Source organism: Molossus molossus, unplaced genomic scaffold, assembly GCF_014108415.1.
Source record: "Molossus molossus isolate mMolMol1 unplaced genomic scaffold, mMolMol1.p scaffold_m16_p_10, whole genome shotgun sequence".
Taxonomy (NCBI): Eukaryota; Metazoa; Chordata; class Mammalia; order Chiroptera; family Molossidae; genus Molossus; species Molossus molossus.
Genome location: NW_023425345.1, coordinates 74,608,326 through 74,630,564, shown reverse-complemented (window position 1 = coordinate 74,630,564; position 22,239 = coordinate 74,608,326). Strand labels below are relative to the sequence as shown.

At 41.7% G+C, this 22,239-nt stretch overlaps 1 protein-coding gene across 5 annotated transcripts in view; it reads left to right on the top strand.

Annotated features, from left to right (window-relative positions):
• RBMS2 (RNA binding motif single stranded interacting protein 2) overlaps positions 1–22,239 on the top strand; it is a 67,280-nt gene that overhangs the window by 13,839 nt on the left and 31,202 nt on the right. For 4 of the 5 annotated variants that reach the window (XM_036252703.1, XM_036252706.1, XM_036252702.1 and 1 more), the window contains exons 2-4: positions 13,725–13,891; positions 19,350–19,408; positions 21,049–21,140. In XM_036252703.1, the coding sequence (XP_036108596.1) occupies positions 13,725–13,891; positions 19,350–19,408; positions 21,049–21,140 (318 nt within the window). The remainder of the gene's footprint in view (positions 1–13,724; positions 13,892–19,349; positions 19,409–21,048; positions 21,141–22,239) is intronic. The other variant, XM_036252704.1, reaches the window with a different exon arrangement.

Sequence of the window (22,239 nt, the reverse complement as noted above, 5' to 3'; positions counted from 1 at the left end):
AAGGGAGGCTAAGGGTAGAGAGGGAGAGAGAGGAGAGAGAAAACATCGATGTGAGAGAGACACATCAATTTGTTGCCTCCCACAAGTACCCTGACTGGGCCGGGGAAATCGAACCTGCAACCCAGGTGCATGCCCTTGACTGGGAATCACAGCCAAGACCCTTTGGTGTAAGGACTGATGCTCTAACCACTGAGAACACCGGCCAAGGTGGAAAAAAAAAACCTGCTTTAATTTCAATTATTTTCCTTTATTAATTTTTAAAAAGAGAGGAAGGGAAGGGGAAAGATAGATAGAAACATCGATGAGAGAGAACATCGATTGGCTGCCTCCTGCATACACCCCACTGGGGATTTGGCCCACAACCTGGGAATGTGCCCTGACCTGGAATCAAACTGGTAAACTCTCGGTGCATGGGTCGATGCTCAACCACTGAGCCACACTGGCCGAGCATATCTTTTTTTTCAATCCTCACCTGAGGATATTTTTATTGATGAGAGAGAAAGAGAAAGAGAAACATCAGTGTGCAAGAGAAACATTGATACACCCTCCTGCAACTTTTTTTTTTTTTTTTGGTGTACAGGACGATGCTCTACCAACTGAGCCACCCAGCTGGGCTGTATTTGTTTTTAATTGTGGGAAAATATACATTACATAAAATTTACCATTTTTTCTATTTTTTGAAACTTGTTTATTGAATTTATTGGGGTGACATTGGTTAATAAAATTATATGGGTTTCAGGTGTACAGTTCTATAGTACATCATGTGTATTGTATTGTGTCTTTACCACCCCAAGTCAAGTTTCCTTTCATCACCATTTATTCTCCCTATACCCTCTTCTACCTTCCCCCACCCCTCTTTCCCTCTGATAATAACCATACTCTTGTCTGTGTCTATGTGTTTTGTTTTGTTTTTTTTTGTGCTTAATCCTTTCACTTATTCACTCAGCCCAGCAACCAGCTTCCCCTCTGACAGCTGTCAATCTGTTCTCTACCTATGGGTCTGTTTCTATCTTCTCTGTTAGTTAATTTTGTCCATTAGATTCCACATATGAGTGAAATCATATATACTTATTTTTCTCTGACTGGCTTATTTCACTTAACATAATAATGCTTGTTTGTTTGTTTGTTTGTTTGTTTATTTTTAATCCTCACCTGAGGATATTTTTACATTTATCTTCAGACAGAGTGGGAGGGAGGGGTGGGAGAGAGAGAGAGAAACATTGATGTGAAAGAGACACCTGCACAGCCCCAACCGGGCCAGGGATGTACCACAACTGAGGTAGGTGCCCTTGGCCAGAATCAAACCCGGGACTCCCTGGTTCACGGGCTGACGCTCTAACCGCTGAGCCAAACCAACCAGGGCTCTTTTTAAATTATTTTTAAGTGTACAGTATAGTAGTATTAAGTACATTTACTTACATTGTTGTGCAACCAACCTCCAGAACTCTTTTTATCTTGTAAAAGTGAAAATCTACATCCATTATTATTTTTTCAAATATGTTTTTATTGTTTTTTTTTATAGAGAGAGGAAGGGAGAGAGAGGTAGAAACATTGATGTGAAAAACATCTATCAGCTGCCTCCCCCATGTCCCCTACTGGGTATCGAAACCCAGGCATGTGCCCTGACTGGGAATCTAACCGGGACCTCTCAGTGAGCCACACTGGCTGGGCAGTCTACATCTATTATTGAACAACACTGCATTCACTCTTCCCCCCAGCCTCTGGTAACCACTGTTCTACTTTCTGTCTCTCTGCATTCTCTAGACGCCTCATATAAATGGAATAATACAGTATTTGTCTTTTTATGATTGACTTATTTCACTTAGTATAATGTTCTGAAGGTTAATTCACCCATGTTAGTACATATGTCAGAATTTCCTTGCTTTTTATTTGTTTATTTAAAAAAATTTTTATTGATTGATTTTAGAGAGAGAGGAAGGGGAGAGAGGGAAAGAGAGAGAGAGAGAGAGAGAGAGGAACATCAACCTGCTGTTTCACTTATCCATGCATTCATTTGTTTATTCTTGTATGTGCCCAGACTGGGGATTGAACCCACAACCTTGGCGTATTAGGACAACATATTAGGTTGATGCTCTAACCAACTGAGCTACCTGGCCAGGAGTAGAATTTCCTTGCCTTTTATGGCTGAGTAATATTATGCTTTGTGTATATACCACATTTTATTGATCCATTCATCTGTGAGGGATACGTGGGTTGCTTCCATCTTTTGGCTCTTGTGAATAATTTTACTATGAATGTGGGTATACAAATATCTCTTCAGGACTTTGCTATCAGTTCTTTTAGGTATATTCCCAGAGGTAGAATTGCTAAATCATACAGTAATTCTATTTTTAATTTTTTGAGGAATCACCATCTTTTTTTCTGTAGTGACTATACCGTTTTACATTCCCATCAACAGCGCACAATGATTCTTCTGATTTCTCCATATTTTGGCCAACAATTATTTTCCGTTTTTTCAATAGTAGCTAATCTAATGGATGTGAGATGATATCTCATTGTGGTTTTGATTTACATTTCTTTCTTTTTTTATTTATTTTTTTATTGTTTGGAGAGAGAGGAAGAGAGAGATGGAAACTTTGATGAGAGAGAAGAGAGAGAACATCAGTTGGCCCCCTCCTGCTTGCCCCCTGTTGGGGATTTGGCCCACAACATGGGCACGTGCCCTGACTGAGAGTTGAACCAGCAACCTTTTGGTGCATGGGTCAGTGCTCAACCACTGAGCCACACCAGTTGGGCTGATTTACATTTCTTTAATGATTAGTAATGTTGAGCATCTTTTCATATATTTCTTGGCTGTTTGTGTATCTTATTTGGAGAAATGTCTTTTTTTTTTTCACCCGAGGACATTTTTGCATTTATCTTCAGATAGAGAGGGAGGAAGAGAGAGAGAGAAACATCAATGTGAGAGAGACACCCCGACTGGTTGCCACCCACATGACCCCAACTGGAGCCGGGGACAAACTGCAACTGAGGTTCGTGCCCTTAACGAGAACTGGACCTGGGACTCTCTGGTCCACAGGCCAACGCTCTAACTGCTAAGCCAAACCAACCAGGGCTGGAGAAATGTCTTTTTAAGTCTTTTGCCTATTTTTTAATGGAGTGTTTGTTTTCTGTTGTAAATTTATAGTTCTTTTTTTATTTTTATTTTCTTGATCTTCACCTGAGGATATTTTTCCATTGATTTTTAGAGAGAGTGGGAGAGAGGGAGGAAAGACAGAGAGAGAGAGAGAGAGAGAGAGAGAGAAGGAGAGAGAGAAGGAGAGAGAGAGGTGAGAAAGACACATTGATTGGTTGCCTCCCACAGGACCCCTACTGGGGCTGGGGATCAGCCTGCAACCCAGGTATGTGCCCTTGACTGGAATGGAACCCGAGATCCTTAGGTCTGTGGGCTGATGCCTGATGCTCTAACCACTGAGGCTAACCAGCCAGGGATTAAGTTATAATTCTTTATATTTTCTGAAAATTAACTCCTTAGTGGATATGTGATTTGCAAATACTTTTCCATCTATAGGCTGCCTTTTTACTCTTGCTTCTGTTCTTTGAAGTATAGTTTTTAATTTTGATATAGTTCAGTTTATCTATTTTTTTCTTTTGTTGCTTATGCTTTTTTTTTTTTTTTTTTTTTTTAATCCTCACCCAAGGATACCTTTTCTATTGATTTTTAAAGAGAATAGAAGGGGCCCTGGCCAGTTCCAGGTTCGATTCTGGCCAAGGGCACATGTCTTGGTTGCAGTTTTTCTCTGGTCCCGGTTGGGCTCATGTAGGAGGCAACCAATTAATGTGTCTCTCTCACATTGATGTTTCTCTCTCTCTCTCTCTCTCTCCCCCTCCTTCCCACTCTATCTGAAGGTAAATGGAAAAATATCCTTGGGTGAGGATTTAAAAAAAACAATTAAGAAAGTGGGAGGGAGGGAGGGAGGGAGAGAGGGAGAGAGAGATACCAGTGTGTCACATTGATCAGTTGCCTTCCACAGGACTCCAACTGGGGCTGAGGATGAATCTGCAACTTGCAATCCAGGATGAACCTGGATTTGACAGGGAATCAAACCCATGACCCCTTGGTCTGACGGCTGATGCTCTAACAAGTCAAACTGGCCAGGGCTCTTTTTTTTCTTTCTCTTAATGTAGACATTTAATGCTATAAACCTCCCTCTTAAAACTTCTGTAGCTGCATCCTATATGTTTTTGATATGTTGTATTTTCATTTTTGTTTGTTTCAAGATATTTTTTAATTTCATCTCTGACCTATAGGTTGTTCAAGAGTGTGTTGTTTAATTTCCACATATTTGTGAAATTTCAAGTTTTCCTCCTGTTACTGATTTTTAGTTTTATACCATTTTGGTCAGAAAAAATGCTTGACATAATTCAGTATTTTTAAATTTGTTGAGACTTGTGAACCTAACATGGGTTCTATCCTAGAGAATCTTCTATGTGCACTTGAGAAGAATGTATATTCTGTTGCTTTTGTATGGAGTGTTCTATTAGGTCCATTTGATCTAAAGTATAATTCAAGTCCAATGTTTACATATTGATTATCTGTCTGGGTGATCTATCCATAGTTGAAAGTGGCGTATCAAAGTCCCCTTGTATTATTGTATTATTTTCTATTTCTCCTTTCAGATCTGTTATTTGCTTATATAGCTATTGGACGTGATATTGGATGTATTTTTACAATTATTATGTCCTCTTGATGGAATTGACCCTCAATTCTCAATTATATAATGCCCTTCTTTGTCTCGTTAGAGTTTTTTACTTAAAGTATATATATTTTTCTAATATAAGTATAGCTATCCTTGCTTTCTTTTGGTTTCTATCTGTGTAGAATATCTTTTTCCAACCCTTTACTTAGTTTCAGTGTGTGTCCTTGTAGCTGAGGTAAGTCTTTTGTAGGTAGGATATAATTGGATCTTGTCTTTTATCCATTTAGCTACTCTGTGCCTTTTGATTGGAAAATTTAATCTATTTACATTTAAAATAATTATTATTAGGTAAGGACTTATTATTGCCATCTGGTTAATTGTTTTCTATCTGTCTTGTAGTTCCTCTCTTTTTTCCTCTCCTGCTGTCTATGTGAATTAATTTTAGTATTTTTCTTCCTCTCTTGCTGTCTTTCTTTATGAATTGATGATTTTCCCTAGTGGTGTATAGGCATACCTTGTTTCCTTGTATTTTTCTTTATTGTGCTGTGCAGATATTGTTTTTTTTTTTTTACAAATTGAAGATTTGTAGTGACCCTCCATCAAGCAAGTCTATTGGTGATATTTTTCCAACAGCATTTGTTCATTTAGTGTTTTTTTTTAATCCTCACCCAAGGACATTTTTCCATTTTTGTTCAGATAGAGTGGGAGGGAGAGAAAGAGAGAGAGAGAGAGAAACATCAATGTGAAAGGGACACATCAAGTAGCTACCTCTCTCATGACCCTTACCAGAGCCGGGGACAAATCACAACCAAGGCACGTGCCCTTGACTGGAATCGATCCTATGACTCATTGGTCTACGGGCCAACGCTCTAACCACTGAGCAAAACCGGCCTGGGCCCTGTGTCACATTTTGATAATTCTCGTAATATTGCAAATATTTTCATTATTATCATATTTGTTATGGTTATCTGTGATCAGTAATCTTTGATGTCACTATTGTGTTTTGTAGTGCCACAAACTGCACCCATATAAGACAGTAAATTTAATAGATGAATGTTGTATGTTCTGAATGCTCCACCAATCAGCTGTTCCTGTCTCTCTCCCTTGCCTCCAGCCTCCCTATTTCCTGGGACACAACAACATTGAAATTAGGTCAATTAATAACTGCAGTGGCCTCTAAGTGTTCAAGTGAAATAAATAAAAAACTAAAAATGATGAAGCTTAATGGGGAAGGTATGTCAAAGCTGAACTAGGCCAAAAGCTAGGCATCTTGTACCAAACAGCCAAGTTGTGAATGCAAAGGAAAAGTTTATTTATTTATTTTAATCCTCACCCAAGGATATGTTTTCCATTGATTTTTTTAGAAAGAGTGGAAGGGAGTTAAGGAGGGTAGGAGAGAAAGAGAGAAACAGCGATGGAGACAGACACATCTATTGGCTGCCTCCTGCACGTGCCCCAACTGGGAATGGGGATTGAACCTACAACCCAGGTACATGCCCTTGACTGGGAATTGAGCCTGCAACCCTTTGGTGCTTGGGCCGTGCTCTAACCACTGAATAGTACTGGCCAGGGTGCAAAGGAAAAATTTTTGACAGAATTAAAGGTGCTACACATGTGTTCTCAGTGAACACATGAATGATAAGAAAGAGAAATAGCCTTAGGGCTGATATTGAGAAAGTTTTAGTGGTCTGGATAGAAGATCAAACCAGCCACAATACTCTTAAGCCAAAGCCTAATCCCGAGCAAGGCCCTAATTTTTCTTCAATTCTATGAAGGCTGAGAGAGGAAAGAGCTGCAGAAGAAAAGTTTGAAGCTAGCAAAGGAGGGTTTATGAGGTTTAAGGAAAGAAGCTGTCTCCATAACATGAAAGTGCAAGGTGTAGCCCTGGCTCATGTGGCTCAGTTGGTTAAGTATTCCATGCACTAAGAGGTCTTTGATTTGATTCCAGGTCAGGCACATGCCCGGGTTGCAGGCTCAATCCCCCTAGGAGGCATATAGGAGGCAACCAATCAATGTTTCTCTCTCATCAATGTTTCTCTCTCTCCCCCCTCCCTTCCTCTCTCTCTAAAATCAATAAAAACATATATATATTTCTTAAAAAATGCAAGGTGCATCAGCAAGTGCTGATATAGAAGCTGCAGCAAGTTATCCAGAAGCTCTAGCTAAAATAATTAATAAAGATGTCTACACTAAATAACAGATGGAAGAAGATGCCATCTAGGACTCTCATAGCTAGAGAGAAGTCAATGCCTGACTTCAAAGCTTCAAGGGACAGGCTGACTCTCTTGTTAGGGACTAATGCAGCTGGTGACTTTAAGTTGAAGAAAATGCTCATTTTCCATTCCCAGAATCCTAGGGCCCTTAAGTAGATTTATGCTAAATCTACTCTGCCTGTGCTTTATCAGTGGAACAAAAAGACTGAATGACAGCATATCTGTTTACAACATGGTCTACTGAATGTTTTAAGCCCACTCTTGAGACCTCCTGCTCAGAAAAAAAGATTCCTTTCATTGCACCTGGACACCCAAGAGCTCTGATGGACATGTTCAAGAGATTAATGTTGTTTTCATGGTTACTAACACAACATTCATTCTGCAGCTCATGAGTCAAGGAGTAATTTTTATTTTCAAGTCTTATTATTTAAGAAACACATTTCAGCCCTGGCCATGTGGCTCAGTTGGTTAAGCGTTATCCTGTGCACTGAAATGTTGCTAGTTCCATTTCTAGTCAAGGCACATGCCCAGGTTGTGGTTTTGGTCCCTGGTTGGAGCGAGGGGTGGGAGGCGACTGATGTTTCTCGCTCACATCGATGATTCTCTTTCTCCCCCTCTCCCTTCCTCTCTAAAAAAAAAAAAAAGAAACTCGTATCATAAGGCTGTATCTGCCATTGTCAGTGATTCCTCTGATGGATCTGGGCAAAGTAAATTGAAAACCTTCTGGAAAGGATTCACCATTCTGTATGCCATTAAGAACATTTGTGATTTATGGGAAGAGTTAAAATGTCAACATTAATAGGAGTTTGGAAGAAGTTGCTTCCAACACTCATAATGACTTTGAGGAGTTCTGGCCTTCATTGAAGGAGGTAACTGCACATGTGGTGGGAAAAGTAAGAGAACTAGAATTAATGGAGCCCAAAGATGTGACTGAATTGCTGTAATCTCATGATAAAACAGATAAGGAGTTGCTTCTTACAGATGAGCAAAGAAGGTGGTATCTTGAGATGGAAAACTCCTGGTGAAGATGCTGGGAAGATTGTTGAAATGGCAACAAAGAAGAGATTTAGGATATTATATACTCTTAGTTGATAAAGCAGCACAGCAGGGTTTGAGAGGATTGACCCCAGTTATGAAAGAAGTTCTGTGGGTAAAATGCTATCAAAAAGAATCGTATGCTATAGAGAAATAGTTTGTGAAAGGAACAGTCAGTCAGTGTGGTGAACTTCATTCTTGTCTTATTTTAAGAAAATGGCACAGCCACCCCAAACTTCAGCAACCACAACCCTGATTAGCCATCAGCGTTGAGGCAAGACCCTCCACCAGCAAAAAGTTATGACTCGCGGAGGGCTCAGATGAAGCTTAGCATTTTTTAGCAATAAAGTATTTTCTCATAAAGGTATGTACTGTACATGCTTTTTAAAAAAGACATAATGCTATTGCACACTTAATAGACTACAGTATAATGAAAACAACTTTTTTTTTTTTTATCCTCACCCAAGGACATTTTTCCATTTTTTGTTCAGATAGAGTGGGAGGGAGAGAGAGGAAGAGAGAGAGAGAGAAACATCGATGTGAAGGGACACATCGAGTGGCTGCCACCCGCACGACCAACCAGGGCCGGGGACAAACTGCAACCGAAGTACGTGCCCTTAGCGGGAACCGAACCCGGGTCTCTCTGTACGGCAGGCCAACGCTCCAACCGCTGAGCCAAACCGGCCAGGGCTGAAAACAACTTTTATATGCACTTGGAAACCAAAAAATGTGTGTGACTTGCTTTATTGCAATCTTCATTTTATTGCAGTGGTCTAGAACCAAAATAACCTGCAGTATCTCCAAGGTATGCCTGTACTGATAAAGATAGGGAAATACCTGCTTTAACATATTTTAGCCCTAGTAAAGATTTCTATTTTGAAGTTTGCTAAAGGTCAGAGTCATGAAATATAAAAGGCACATTTTACTTTTTAATTTTTTCTTTATTAATTTTAGAGAGAGAGATAGAAACATCAGTGAGAGAGAACATCAATAGGCTACTTACTTCCTGCATGCCCCCCCACTGGGGATTTGGCCCACAACCTGGACATGTGCCTTGACCAGGAATCGAACCCGTAACCCCTTAGTGCATGGGTCGTTGCTCAACCACTAAGCCACACCGGCCAGGCAAGGCACATTTTACATTAATTAAGATTCTTTGGGGGGAAGATTTCCTTCTTTCATATTTATGGTTCTCTTTTCTTCTGTTACTAATCCAGTTCCTTACAACCACCACCATGAAAATGAGAGAGAAACCTAGAGATGAAACTAGCATTTTAAAGTAATTTCAAATAGATTTATACTATCGAGTGCTTTAAGCCAAGAAAGAACTGGAATATTAGTGTGATATAGTAAAATGCACAACATTATAGGTAATTATGCAAATTTAGAGTATTATGAACCAAATGTAAACACTGGAGCATCAGGATATAAAATATGCCATGAGCCTGGCTGGTGTGGCTCAGTGGTTGAGCATTGGCCCATGCACCAAGAGGTTGCTGGTTCGATTCCTGGTCAGAGCACATGCCCAGGTTGTGGGCCCGATCCCCAGTGGCTAATCGATGTTTATCTCTCTCTCTCTCTCTCCCTCTCCCTTCCTCTCTAAAATCAGTAAAGAAAAAAAATATGCCATGAAGGAATGGACTCATGTTTCAGGCAGCCTGGTATTTTTGTCTCTAATAGAAGTACCTAAAAATGTTTAGCAGAATCTGGTTGCCTGTCTTGGTATCAGTAGTGAAAAATTAGAGGTGTTTCATCCCCATCTTGGATTTCTTGACAATAATATATCTATTATTTACTTATTTTTTTATTTTTATTTTTATTTTTTTAAATATTGTTGATTGATTAGCTTTATTTATTTATTTTTTTGTGGTACGTGCCCCTAGCGGCAACCAAACCCAGGACTCTTTAGTCTGCAGGCCGATGCTCAACTGCTGAGCCAAAGTGGCCAGGGCTATTTTTCATTTATTTAAACTTTTAAAACTTATAAATAACTTATTATCAACTAAACCCCTGATACCATTATTAACTTTTTCCTTTTTAACTAACTGACATGGTAATTAGTATTTAATTTTATTTGTCTAAGTTTACAATAATTTTTTTTTTATTGATTTTTAGAGAGAGAGGAAGGGAGAGGGAAGGAGAGATAGAAACATTGATGAGAGAGAACATCAATTGGCCTCCTCCTGCATGTCCACTGGGGATTTGGCCCACAACATGGTCATGTGCCCTGACCAGGAATTGAACCAGCAACCTCTTGGTACATGGGTCAACACTCAACCACCAAGCCACACCGGCCGGGCTACAATAATTTTCAAGCTCTTGTATGTATTGTACAGTTCTCATATTCTACAGGTTTATAAATACTCCATGTTCAACTTATTTATACCTTCATGATTTGATACATTTTTATTTTTTTGTCTTCATCATTTTTGCATGGAACCTAGGTTTTATTAGTCTTGTCTCATGACACAATTTACTTAAGAGGCATACATTGTGTTCTCTAGCATCTGTGTGATAAAAACATTCCACTATAACAAAGTACCTTTTTAAAAAACAAGCTTATTTTGGCCTCTTATTATTCCTGAAAGATAGGTAGGACAATTATGTATTTATTTATTTTATGGCAGACAGGAATTCCTTTTGGTTTTTTTTGGGTTTTTTTAATGCTCTTATTGATTTTTTAGAGAGAGGAAGGGAGAGAGAGAGAGACAGCAATGTGAGAGACACTTCGATTGGCTCCTTCCTGTACACTGCCTATTGGGAATCAAGCCCGCAACCTAAGGCATGTGCCCTGACTGGGAATCCAACTGGGACCTCTCAGTTCATGGGAACTGACATTCAATCCACTGAGCCACACCAGCCGGGGTAGCTTTTTGTATTTTTAAACTCTCCTATCGAGGACTTCTGGTCAAGATGGCGGCATAGGTAAACATGGTATTGCCTCCTCCCACAACCACATCAAAATTACAACTAAACTACAGAACAACCATCATTCAAAACCGCCTGAAATCAAGCTGGATGAAAGTCCTACAACTACAAAATTATACAAGAGGTCACATTGAAACTGGTAAGAGGGGAGGAGGCACAGACGGGCTGGTCCCACATCCACGTGTGGCAGATAAAAATCAGGCTGTGATACCTGATACCTCAGCTGGGAAGGTCCTCCCTGAGGAGTGAGGGGCCCCCCTCCCACACCAGGCTGCCAGCTCAGGGTTCTAGTGCCAGGAAGAGAAGTCCCTATAACTTCTGGCTGTAAAAACCAGCAGGAACTGAGACTGAGGGAGGCTGAGGCTGCTGAAACCCCAGGCAGTTCTTAAAGGGCCCACACATGGACTTACTCGGACTCATTCCCTCTGAGCTCCATTGTAGAGGGGAGGCAGCTCAAAAGGCACCAGAGACATATGAGGAAGAACTGAGTTGTTTGGCATTGGGGCAAGGGCTGGAGAGGCAGCTTTATTCTGGACAGACTTGCTGTTGGAGGCCTTTGTTCCTTTGGTGAGCCTTTCCCCCACGAGGCCCGCAGACAGCTGCCATATCTGGGACTCCAGCAACCTGGCTCACACTATTTGCCCGCCCTGGTGATTCCCTGAGGCCCTGCCTCACAACTTTCAGGCCCACCCAAGCGATTCCCAGTTGCTTAGATCCTGCTTCAGATTTTTCTAAAATCTCTCAAACAAGCAGCATCTGGTCTCAGCTAGATCCATACCTCTCGTTAATTGGTCCTAGGCCTGGCACTAGAAGCAGTCAGCCTTGGTTCACAACTTGGCTTTTCCTGGACACCTCCAAGCTCAGCATCAAAAGTAGCCATCTACAGGCCACTTTGTAGCTTATGCCTGGTGACCCCGGGTAGAACACAGGCAGAGGCTGACCTTGCCCCAGAGCCAGCACACCCAGTGGACAGCTTCAGACCATGTCGAAGCACCACCACCCAACCACCTCCACAAGTGACACCCTCAATGAATGGACTCAGTGGGTACCAGAGCCCTGCTGAAGTAAGTCTTGCTCTGTGTGGTAGGCCCCTGCACAGATCATCCAAGGTAGTCAGAGGTCAGTGGATAGTGGGCACAGCCAGTCTTTGCAGCTGATCAGCCTGAGTAAAACCCTCTCATTGATGTGCCAACAACAATCAAGATTCAATTACAACAAAAGGGTGTAAAGTCCACATGAGGGGTGCACCTCCAGGGCCCAGCTGGGGTGATCAGGGAGGCTGTGCCACTGGACCCTATAGGACACCTACTGTAAGAGGCCACCCTAAGAATCCCAGGAGACATAGTAACTTTACCTAATACATAGAAACAAACACAGGGAGGCAGCCAAAATGAGGAGACAAAGAAACATGTCCCAAATGAAAGAACAGAATAAAACTCCAGGAAAAGAACTAAACAAAATGGAGATAAGTAATCTTTATTTCAGTTAGTGCCTCCTTCATTTCTGACTGATCCTTTTTTATGCTCTTGAGGCCTTCACTAAGTTCATTGTAGTTCTCACTAAGCAATCTAACAGATGCAGAGTTCAAAACACTGCTTATAAGGATGCTCAATAAACTTAGTGAGAACTTCAGTGAACTTATTGAGGGCCTCAAGAGCATAAATAAGGATCTGTCAGAAATGAAGGAGGCACTAACTGAAATAAAGAATAATTTACAGAGATTCAAGCCAAGAAGCAAACCATCGGTTTGGAATATAAGGAAGCAAAGAACACCCAATCAGAACAGCAAAAAGAAAAAATTTAAAAATAGTAAGGATAGTATAAGGAGCCTCTGGGACAACTTTAAGTGTGCCAACCTTCGCATCATAGATGTGGGAGAAGGAGAAGAGAGAGAACAAGAAATTGAAAACCTATATGAAGTAATAATGACAGAAAACTTCCCTAACTTGGTGAAGGAAACAGACATACAAGTCCAGGACACACAAAGTCCCAAACAAGATGAACACCAAGAGGCCCACACCAAGACACATCATCATCAAAATGCAAAAGTTTCAAGACAAAGATAGAATCTTAAAAGCAGCAAGAGAAAAGCAGTTAGTTACCTACAAGGGAGCTCCCATAAGACTGTCAGCTGATTTCTCAGAAGAAACTTTTCAGGCCAGAAAGAAATGGCAAGAAATATTCAGAGTGATGAAAAGCAAGAACCTACAACCAAGATTATTCTATCTGGCAAAGCTATCATGTAGAATCAATGGACATATAAAGAGTTTCCCAGACAAAAAAAAACTAAGGGAGTTCATCACCACCAAACCAGTATTATATGAAATGTTGAAGAGTCTCCTTGAAGAAAAAGAAGATAAAAAATATGAACAAACAAAATGGCAATGAGTACATATCTATCGACAATTGAATCTACAAACAAAATGAACAAGCAGAACAGAAACATTCTCATAGATACAGAGAACATTTTGTTGGTTGCCAGAAGGGAGGGAGTTTGGGGGAATGGGTGAAAAAGATGAAGGGAAAAGAAGTACAAATTGGTTGTTAGAGTGACAAACCTCAAAGGAAAGGGGGGTGGGGAGGTGAGAATAAATAAACCAAAGAACTTATATGCAGATATGCATAACCAATGGACACAGACAACAGTGTGGGGAAAGGCAAGAGAGGGGCAAGAGAGGGGAGGAGGGGGTCTATAGGGGAAAAAGGAAAGTCTGTAATACATTCAACAATAAGATAAATTTTTTAAAATTAAAAAATAAACTCTCTTATCGAGTTTATTGCTGTTAAAGTTTGCATTCATTCTTTCCAAGGTGCCAGGATCTTCCTCACTCTCTAACATCTAAATGTATAAGCCTTTTGATTTTCTGTTCCTCATGTCTCCTTGCAGCCATATGTGTCATTGTCTCAGCAGATGGCACCACCTAGTCCAAGCAACAGTATCCCTAGCAGCAGCAGTGGGAGCAATGGAAATGACCAGCTGAGCAAAACCAACCTTTACATCCGGGGTTTGCAACCAGGCACTACTGACCAGGACCTTGTCAAGTTGTGTCAGTCGTAAGTTGGGGTATGTGTGGGTAGGCTTCCAAGGACAGTATAGATTTGGTGATACTGGCTTCTTGTCAGATACTGTTCTTCTGAAATGAAATATTATTTTGCTTCTGCCCCATAGTCATAAGGTTTTTCAGCAGCACCTCTTAAAGAAATTCTACCTGCTACTAATATATAAAACCTTTATGTTTCTCTGAGGAAAGCCAGGATAAGGCTGGCCTTTGAAGCCTAGTATATAACTTTGTTTCTAGCAAGTATCTAGAATTGATGGTCTGCTCTGGCCAGTTTGGCTCACTGGTTAGAGCGTCGGCCCGTGGACCAGGGAGTCCTGGGTTCAGTTGCAGTCTGTCCCCGGCCCCTGTTGGGGTTGTGTGGGTGGCAGCCAGTCACTGTGTCTCTCTCACATCGATGTTTCTCTCTCTCTCTTCCTCCTTCTATCCCTCCTCTCTATCTGAAGATAAATACAAAAATATCCTCAGGTGAGGATGAAAAAAAAAAAGAATTGATGGTCTTAGTGGAAAGATTCCTATCCTTACACCTTGAATAGAAATGTTCAGTATCTCCAAAGGTATTGATTAGAAGACAGTGAGAGCCGGCTCTGGGGATATAAGAAAGTGAGACTAGCCCTGGCCGGTTTGGTTCAGTGGTTAGAGCGTCGTCCTGCGGTCCTGAGAGACCCGGGTTCGGTTCCCGCTAAGGGCGCGTACCTTGGTTGCAGTTTGTCCCCGGCCCTGGTCAGTTGTGTGGGTGGCAGCCACTCGATGTGTCCCTTCACATCGATGTTTCTCTCTCTCTCTCTCCCTCCCACTCTACCTGAACAAAAAATGGAAAAATGTCCTCGGGTGAGGATAAAAAAAAAAGAAGAAGAAAAGAAAGTGAGACTAACCAATTGAATTATATACTTAAGAGAGTTTCAGCTGCTAGAGGTATTCCCAGAGAACCAGAAGAGCCCTCAAATTAGTGGATAAAGAAGAAGGTGGAGAAAGAGGCTGTTCCATTGCATTTACCCCCTAAAGACTTTTGGGATTCTTCAGAGTAGACTTAAGTCATGAAGTGGAGATAATGACTGTGGAATTAGCCCAGTTAAGAATGTTGGAAAAATTGCAAGTGTGCAGAAATGCCAGCTCATTTCCTTTTGGCAGAACAATATATATGTTTCAAATAATACAGCTAGGGGAATTATTAAAGGAAAAAGTCTGGGGGTGGAATGGGGACACTAATGGGGAGAAGGAAAATTGAATTCAGGTAAATAAATGGTAGAAAGAAAAAAATCAGAACCTTAGATTATGCAGATTTACCATTTCTAAAATCTTTGTTTTTAAGTATAACAAGTGTACATAAAAATGCACAAGTCATAAGTGTATATACAACAGTGAATTTTCACAAGGTGAACACACCCTTATTGTTACCAGATAAAGAAACAGAACATAACCAACTCTTCAGAAGCCTACCTCTCAGTTAGTATCTCTTCCCTACCCCACAAGGTATCTACTTCAATATGAATAGTGCTGCTAAGAACTTGTACATGTCTTTTGGTGCATGTGTGTACACATTTATGTTGCGTATATACCTAGGAGTGAAACTGTTGACCTGTAGGATGTGCATTTGTTTAGCTTTTGTTGATACTGCTAAGCAATTTTCTGAAGTGGTTAAACTATTTCAAACTCCCACAACAATGTGTGTAAGTACCAGTGTTCGAAATCTTGGAGAGGCAGAACATTTTGCCCCCAAAATATAGTTATATGAGGCATCATGTGTACTCTGTAAATTCTTTACTCTTCTGATGTGGTTTGCAAATCATATAGACTTTTTGCTAGCACCAGGCTACACAAACTCAATCTCTAAAGCCTAGATGTATGTATAAAACTGGTTCCTTTAACTCAGCTAGAAAGGCACTTAGTCTAGGACTAGTGATGTTTTGGGAGAATGGAAATTGGTAGCAATGTTGGTTTATGTATGAGGAAAAAGAGTATAACATCAGTATAGTTCCTTCGTTCTACACCCTGTGTTTCTCATTCTAGATATATTATGCTACAGAAATCCTCTCCACAAGCCAGAGAAAACACTCAACTCTACTTCACTGTATTTATTTATTTATTTATTTATTTATTTATTTATTTTTAATCCTCACCCAAGGACATTTTTGCATTTATCTTCAGATACAGCAGGAGGGAGAGAGGGAGGAAGAGAGAGAGAGAAACATTGACATGAGAGAGACACACCAACTGGTTGCCCCACACATAACCCCAACCAGGGCTGGGGACAAACTGCAACCAAGGTATGTGCCCTTAGCGGGAACCGAACCCGGGACTCTCTGATCTGTAGGCTGACGCTGTAACGGCTGAGCCAAACCAACCAGGGCTATTTATTTATGTGTGCATGTATGTATGTATGTATGTATGTATTTATGTATTTAAAGAGAATGAGTAAGGGAAAGAGAGGAACATCGATATGAGAAAGAAACATGGATCGGCTGCCTCCTGCATGCCCCCTACTGGGGATCGAGCCTGCAACCCGGGCAAGTGTCCTGACTGGGAATCGAAGTGTTACCTCCAAGTCAATGAGAGGACACTCAATCCACTGGGCCATGCCAGCTGGGCTATTGCACTGTACTTTTAGACATTAATTTTGCCCTTTCCAACGGTTGCCTTACCTTCTGCTGTGTCTGAAGGAATGAAAAAAGTCAGGGTCAGCATGTAGGATGGAAGTAAGGAGTCCAAAAGGAGCCTATGAGAAAGTAGGAATGAGGCAGGGAAAGCATAGGTGCTAGATCAGTTATGATGAAAGGGAGGCTGAGAAGAGCAGGCGAGTAGAACCCTCATGGATACTTTGAGCTGGGAGTTAAACCTTTCTAGGAAGGGAGTTTCCTGTGCGTAGAAGGACTTCCTGCCTTTGTCCCAGTTGTCTCTCTCTGATTTGTAGGGGAAGTAAAAGTGCTAGATCCTAAGTCCTGGTGAGTGGGAAGGAGAGTTGTGGAGTCTGGGACTGGAACTCGAAGTTCTCTTGGAGGGGCTCTTTCTTCTGAGGAAGAAGCAGCAGCAGCGAGCAACTCAGCTGTTGCCAGCTGCCATGGAAATTCTGAGCTCAAAGTCTCAGGCTGCTCAGACCACAGCAAGCTCCACCCTGGGGCCTTGATAGGGATAGCAGCTTGTGTGTCCTCTGGCCTAGTCTCATGCAGCTCTTCCTTTGCCTAAATTTGGGAAAGAATCCAAGTATGTAGCCCTGAAGAGCTAGGATCAGCACATTCCCCCCCGCCTCCCATTTTAATGTGTTCTTTTCCCAGCCTCCAGGGCATTGCTTAGCTTATTCTTTCTAATCTACTGGGTCACAGAAGCCCCACTAAAAAGTCAGTGAGAGGTCACCAAGGAGTGAAACAAATACATCAATCATCCTACGATCTTTTTTTCTTAATCCTCACCCTAGGATGTTTTTCTGTTTATCTTCAGACAGAGTGGGAGGGAGAGGAAGGGAGAGAGGGACACTTGACTGGTTGCCTCCTGCATGACCCGGACCAGGGCCGGGGACGAACCACAACCGGGGTTTGTGCCCTTGGCTGGAATTGAACCCGTGACTCATTGGTCTGCGGTCCAACACTCTACCGCTGAGCCAAACCAGCCAGGGCCATCCTATGATCTTTAGGGATGAGAAGAGTAGTAAGAAAAAAATGCTTCTTTGGGGGTATTGGTCTTAAGTTTAGTCCTTGTTAAATGTTTTTAGTTAAATCTTGTACTTCTAACTTTGTTAGTGATGTCTGTTCTGTCTCTTTAATATTTTCACTGTCCTGGAGTGGAATGTAAAGACTTTTTTCTAGTGGAACACTTCTAATATAATCTTTGACTTGTAATACTCCACTGCTCAAGTTTGAGGAACTCCACATGATTCTGCTGCCAAAGTATGATTTTCAGAACGTTGGGAAATATGACTATCATACAAATACAGGTGAACACATGCCAAAGATTTATTCTACTTATTAATGAGGGAACCATCAGAATGGTAAAACGAGTTCAAAGAGCATTTGAGGGATTGAGTATGTGTAGGTACTGAAAAAATAATGTTGGAATAAGATTGTTAGGTTACATACAAAACTGGTTCCTATCCTAAAGAACAATAAAATAATAAGTTTTGGGATTATCTTTCTACTGAACAGAAATTATTTGCATTTCTACTGGATAAAAATCTACAAGAAAATATGTATCTTCACAAAGTCTGGGCCCTAGTCAACAGTGAAACAAACAACTCACTAGGTAATAAAACATACCTCTAATGGGCCTTTTAGATAGTATTTCAGAATGACATCAAAAGGTTATGCAATTCTCATTTTGCATTCTCGTCAAGTTTTGGATAATTTTCTTAACACTGCTGTTGTACCTGGTCTTGTGCCCACTCCCCTTCTTTTTTTTTTTTTTTTTATCCTCACCCGAGGACATTTTTCCATTTTTTGTACAGATAGAGTGGGAGGGAGAGAGAGGAAGGGAGGGAGAGAGAGAAACATCGATGTGAAGGGACACATCGAGTGGCTGCAACCCGCACGACCAACCAAGGCCGGGGACAAACTGCAACCGAAGTACATGCCCTTAGCGGGAACTGAACCCGGGTCTCTCTGGACCGCAGGCTGACGCTTTAACCGCTGAGCCAAACTGGCCAGGGCCCACTCCCCTTCTAACACACTCAAATTTTGATGATGAGAAATAGAAGTCTTAGAATACAGTAAAGCAGGAGGGAGAGCCATTTGCAGTAGGTTAAAGTTGAGGTCACTTGAATATAATAACAATGACAGCAGTTAAGAATTTTTAAGTGTTGAACTCATTTCATATTCCCAACAGTCCTATTTCTATTTTACAGATAGTGAGACTGAAGCACAGAAAGGTTAAATGACTTGTCCACATAGCTACAAAGTGGCAGAACCAGGATTTGAACAAAAGAAATTTGGTTCAGGTTGACCTTCAATCAGGGGGCCAGTAGAGGGATAGGGAATAGGGTCAGAGAAGAGAAATGTCTATAGGTTTTTCATATGTCTATGTTTTCATATGTCAAGTGTCTATAGGAGGAATGGTGTTTGTCCAAAAGAATGTAAGTAATATCAAGGATTATTTTAGTCCTCAAAAAATTCTAGCCTGAGCTCTGCCCTTACACATTCTGCTTTGCGTATGTTGTCATGTTTCTTTCCCAAAAAGACAGTAGTCTCTTTCCAACTAGTGTCTGAGTCTTAGTTGGAGAAGAATAAAGAAATGTGTTGGACTACAGTTATCTTATTTCTTGTAGGCATCTTTGGGAATTCGGTTTATATGATAAGCGTGACATTTTAAATTCATCTCTTCTTAGTTTTTATTATGGTTTGGGTAGGATCAGTTAGTTGTCCTAATGGGAGTGGAGAAAGGATATGGATTCATCCAGCTGTCTCATTCTCTGTCCTTTTCTAAATCCCTGCCCCCGGATTACCACTTTGCATTTTCTTCTCCCTTAGATATGGCAAGATTGTCTCCACTAAGGCCATATTGGACAAGACCACAAACAAATGCAAAGGTGAGAAAACAGCTGTCCTTGGTGATAGAGGGCAGCTGTGAGTGAGTCCATCCCTTGTCTCTGCCCTTTACTGCTAGTACCCAAGGCCAAAGAGAAATATCAGAGATTTTCAGGCTTAAAAGACTAGCAAAGCCCTAGCCAGGTAGCTCAATTGGTTAGAGCATCATCCCAATATGCCAGGGTTGTGGGTTCGATTCCTGATCAGGGCAAATGCAAGAGTCAACCAATGAATGAATAAATAAGAGGAACAACAACAAATCGATGTTTCTCTTCCCACCCCCATTTCTCTCTCTATTAAAATCAGTAAATAGCCTGGCTGGTGTAGCTCAGTGGTTGAGTGTTGACCCATGTACCAAGAGGTCACTTGTTTTTATTTATTTATTATTATTATTTTTTTTTATCCTCACCCGAGGACATTATTCCATTTTTTTTGCTCAGATAGAGTGGGAGGGAGAGAGAGGAAGAGAGAGAGAGAGAGAGAGAGAGAGAGAGAGAGAGAGAGAGAGAGAGAAACATCGACATAAAAGGGACATATCGAGTGGTTGCCACTCTCACAACCAACCTGGGCTGGGGACAAACTGCAACCGAGGTATGTGCCCTTAGCGGGAACCGAACCTGGGTCTCTGTGGACTGCAGGCCAACGCTATGACCGCTGAGCCAAACCGGCCAGGGCAGAGGTCACCTGGTTTGATTCCTGGTCAGGGCACATGCCCAGGTTGTGGGCCCAATCCCCTGTGGGGGACATACAGGAGGTGGCCAGTTGATGTTCTCTCTCATTGATGTTTCTATTTCTCCCTCTCCCTTCCTCTCTCTCTAAAAGCAATAAAGAAAAAAAAAATTTTTTTAAGTACTTTAAAATCAATAAAATATTTTAAGACTAGCAGATATTTAAATTCTTTGGTGACCAGATATCTAGAGCTGCAAATGCTATTTTGAGGGCCTAAGGCTAGAAATCTACACAAAGAGTATTGGAGTCCCTTAGCCTTACTTTGGACCTCATGTTTCCCTGGATTGGATAGTAGATATGGGTAGGTAAGATTATTTCTCCTTAGCAAAGCATTGTAAAGTCTTTTTGGTAGTGGTGGGGTAGATGTCTTGGTAGGTATTATTTTGTGAGGATTAATAGTTTTGTTGGGGTCTTGTGCAGTTTTAGGTGGAGATGTAAGAGTTGAAGGAGGGGAGAGATATGTAAGTTGGAGTGGGGAAGGACTTCTTCCAGCAGGTGGCTGGTTATCTGCAATGAAGAGGCTGTATTCCCTACATGTGTAGCATTTCTTGGGTGTGGCTAGAAAAGAGGAAGGGTTTTTTTTGCTTGTTTTTTTTATAGAAGTGGGGAGGTGCTATAATGTATTTAAAGAGCCTAGTTCCTGAAACCTCAGATTTTTTTTTTTTTTAAGAGGTAGGAAGAAAGGCAAAGACATCACAAAAACCTTATTGCCCTTGGCAATCTTAGCTTTAAGTAGACCAAATCTCACAGGGTTTGAGAAGCACATGGATAACCACCTGAAACTTCTTAATTTCTCTTTCTCCCTACCACTTCTATTACATGGATCACAATTCTTCCTCTGTCTCCTGAAAAGCCTGGGCCTCCTACCTCCCTATACCCCCACCTCCCAGTGATGGCTGTTTCCCTGTTCCAGGCTATGGCTTTGTGGACTTTGACAGTCCTTCAGCCGCACAGAAGGCTGTAACAGCACTGAAAGCCAGTGGTGTACAGGCACAGATGGCAAAGGTAAGGGTACTACACCATGTCTTTTCCTCTGAGGGTCTGTGGTTAGCAACACAGGTGCAGTTCTGAGGTTTCCAGAGGGTTTAAGAACCATGTAGTTGTTGGGCAAAGGCTGTCTGCAGTGCTTTTCACTCTGTCTGGCCAAAGACAGTCTGGGCTGGGGACCCATCCAGACCCCTCGGCTGCTAGAGGAAGCTGGTAGCTCTGTCAGCTCTTTTCCTCTCATCAAGTATTATAAACAGGCAAGAGGGTCGAGAGGCTTTTCCCCTTCCTCCTGCTGTCTCCCCATCCCTATCCCAATGGTGGCCCCTCACTTCCCTACCAGACAGCTTATGGTAGTTTTGCAACATTCTCTGAAGAAGCCAGTGTGCATCTCAGAAGTTCAAAACAATGCTCTCCACCTCCCAACACTGTTCCCTGGGGATGGGAGTAGTTATGTGCTGGGGCGTGAGGAGAGGGATACCACAGCAGGGAAGGATACTCCCTCCTACCCAGATCTGTCTCGAGCTTTCATTTTCGTCTGGACTACTAGGAATCTGGAGGCTTTTCTCTCCTTGTTCTCTTAGTGGGATTGTCCTCTTGCCTTTCTGAAGTCATTGTGAGGACTGTGTAGAGCTAATGAGGCAGGTCTGCCAGACACCTTTTTCTATAATGGTTAGAGAAATGGAAGCCCTGAAGGGAAAGGCAGAGAGGGATTCAGGTTACTGGTGAACCAGTCTAGGGTAGAGTAACTGCTTAAGTTCTTTAAAATACAGCTATGGGAAGTTATAGCCATTGCATATGCTCTGCCCACTGGAAGGGCCCTCTCATCTCTTTTTCTGTAGAAAAGCCTGGCAGTGGAGTGTAGGAGTCTTCCGAGTTCCTATCAGACTGGAGCTTTCAGGGCTCCCTGGTGACCCAGTGAGCTATACATGTGGCCCTCAGTGCAGCCCCCAGCACATTGCCTTGCCTTTTCCCTTCTCCCCTCTCTCCCCTCTTCCTGCTTTCCCTCCATCAGGGATTGAACAGGCATTCCTACTCAGAGAAGTCTGCTGTGGCCGGAAGGGGGGGGAGGGAGGGTTACTCAAAACAATCCAGCCAGGGAACAAGGCAGTCCAAGAGA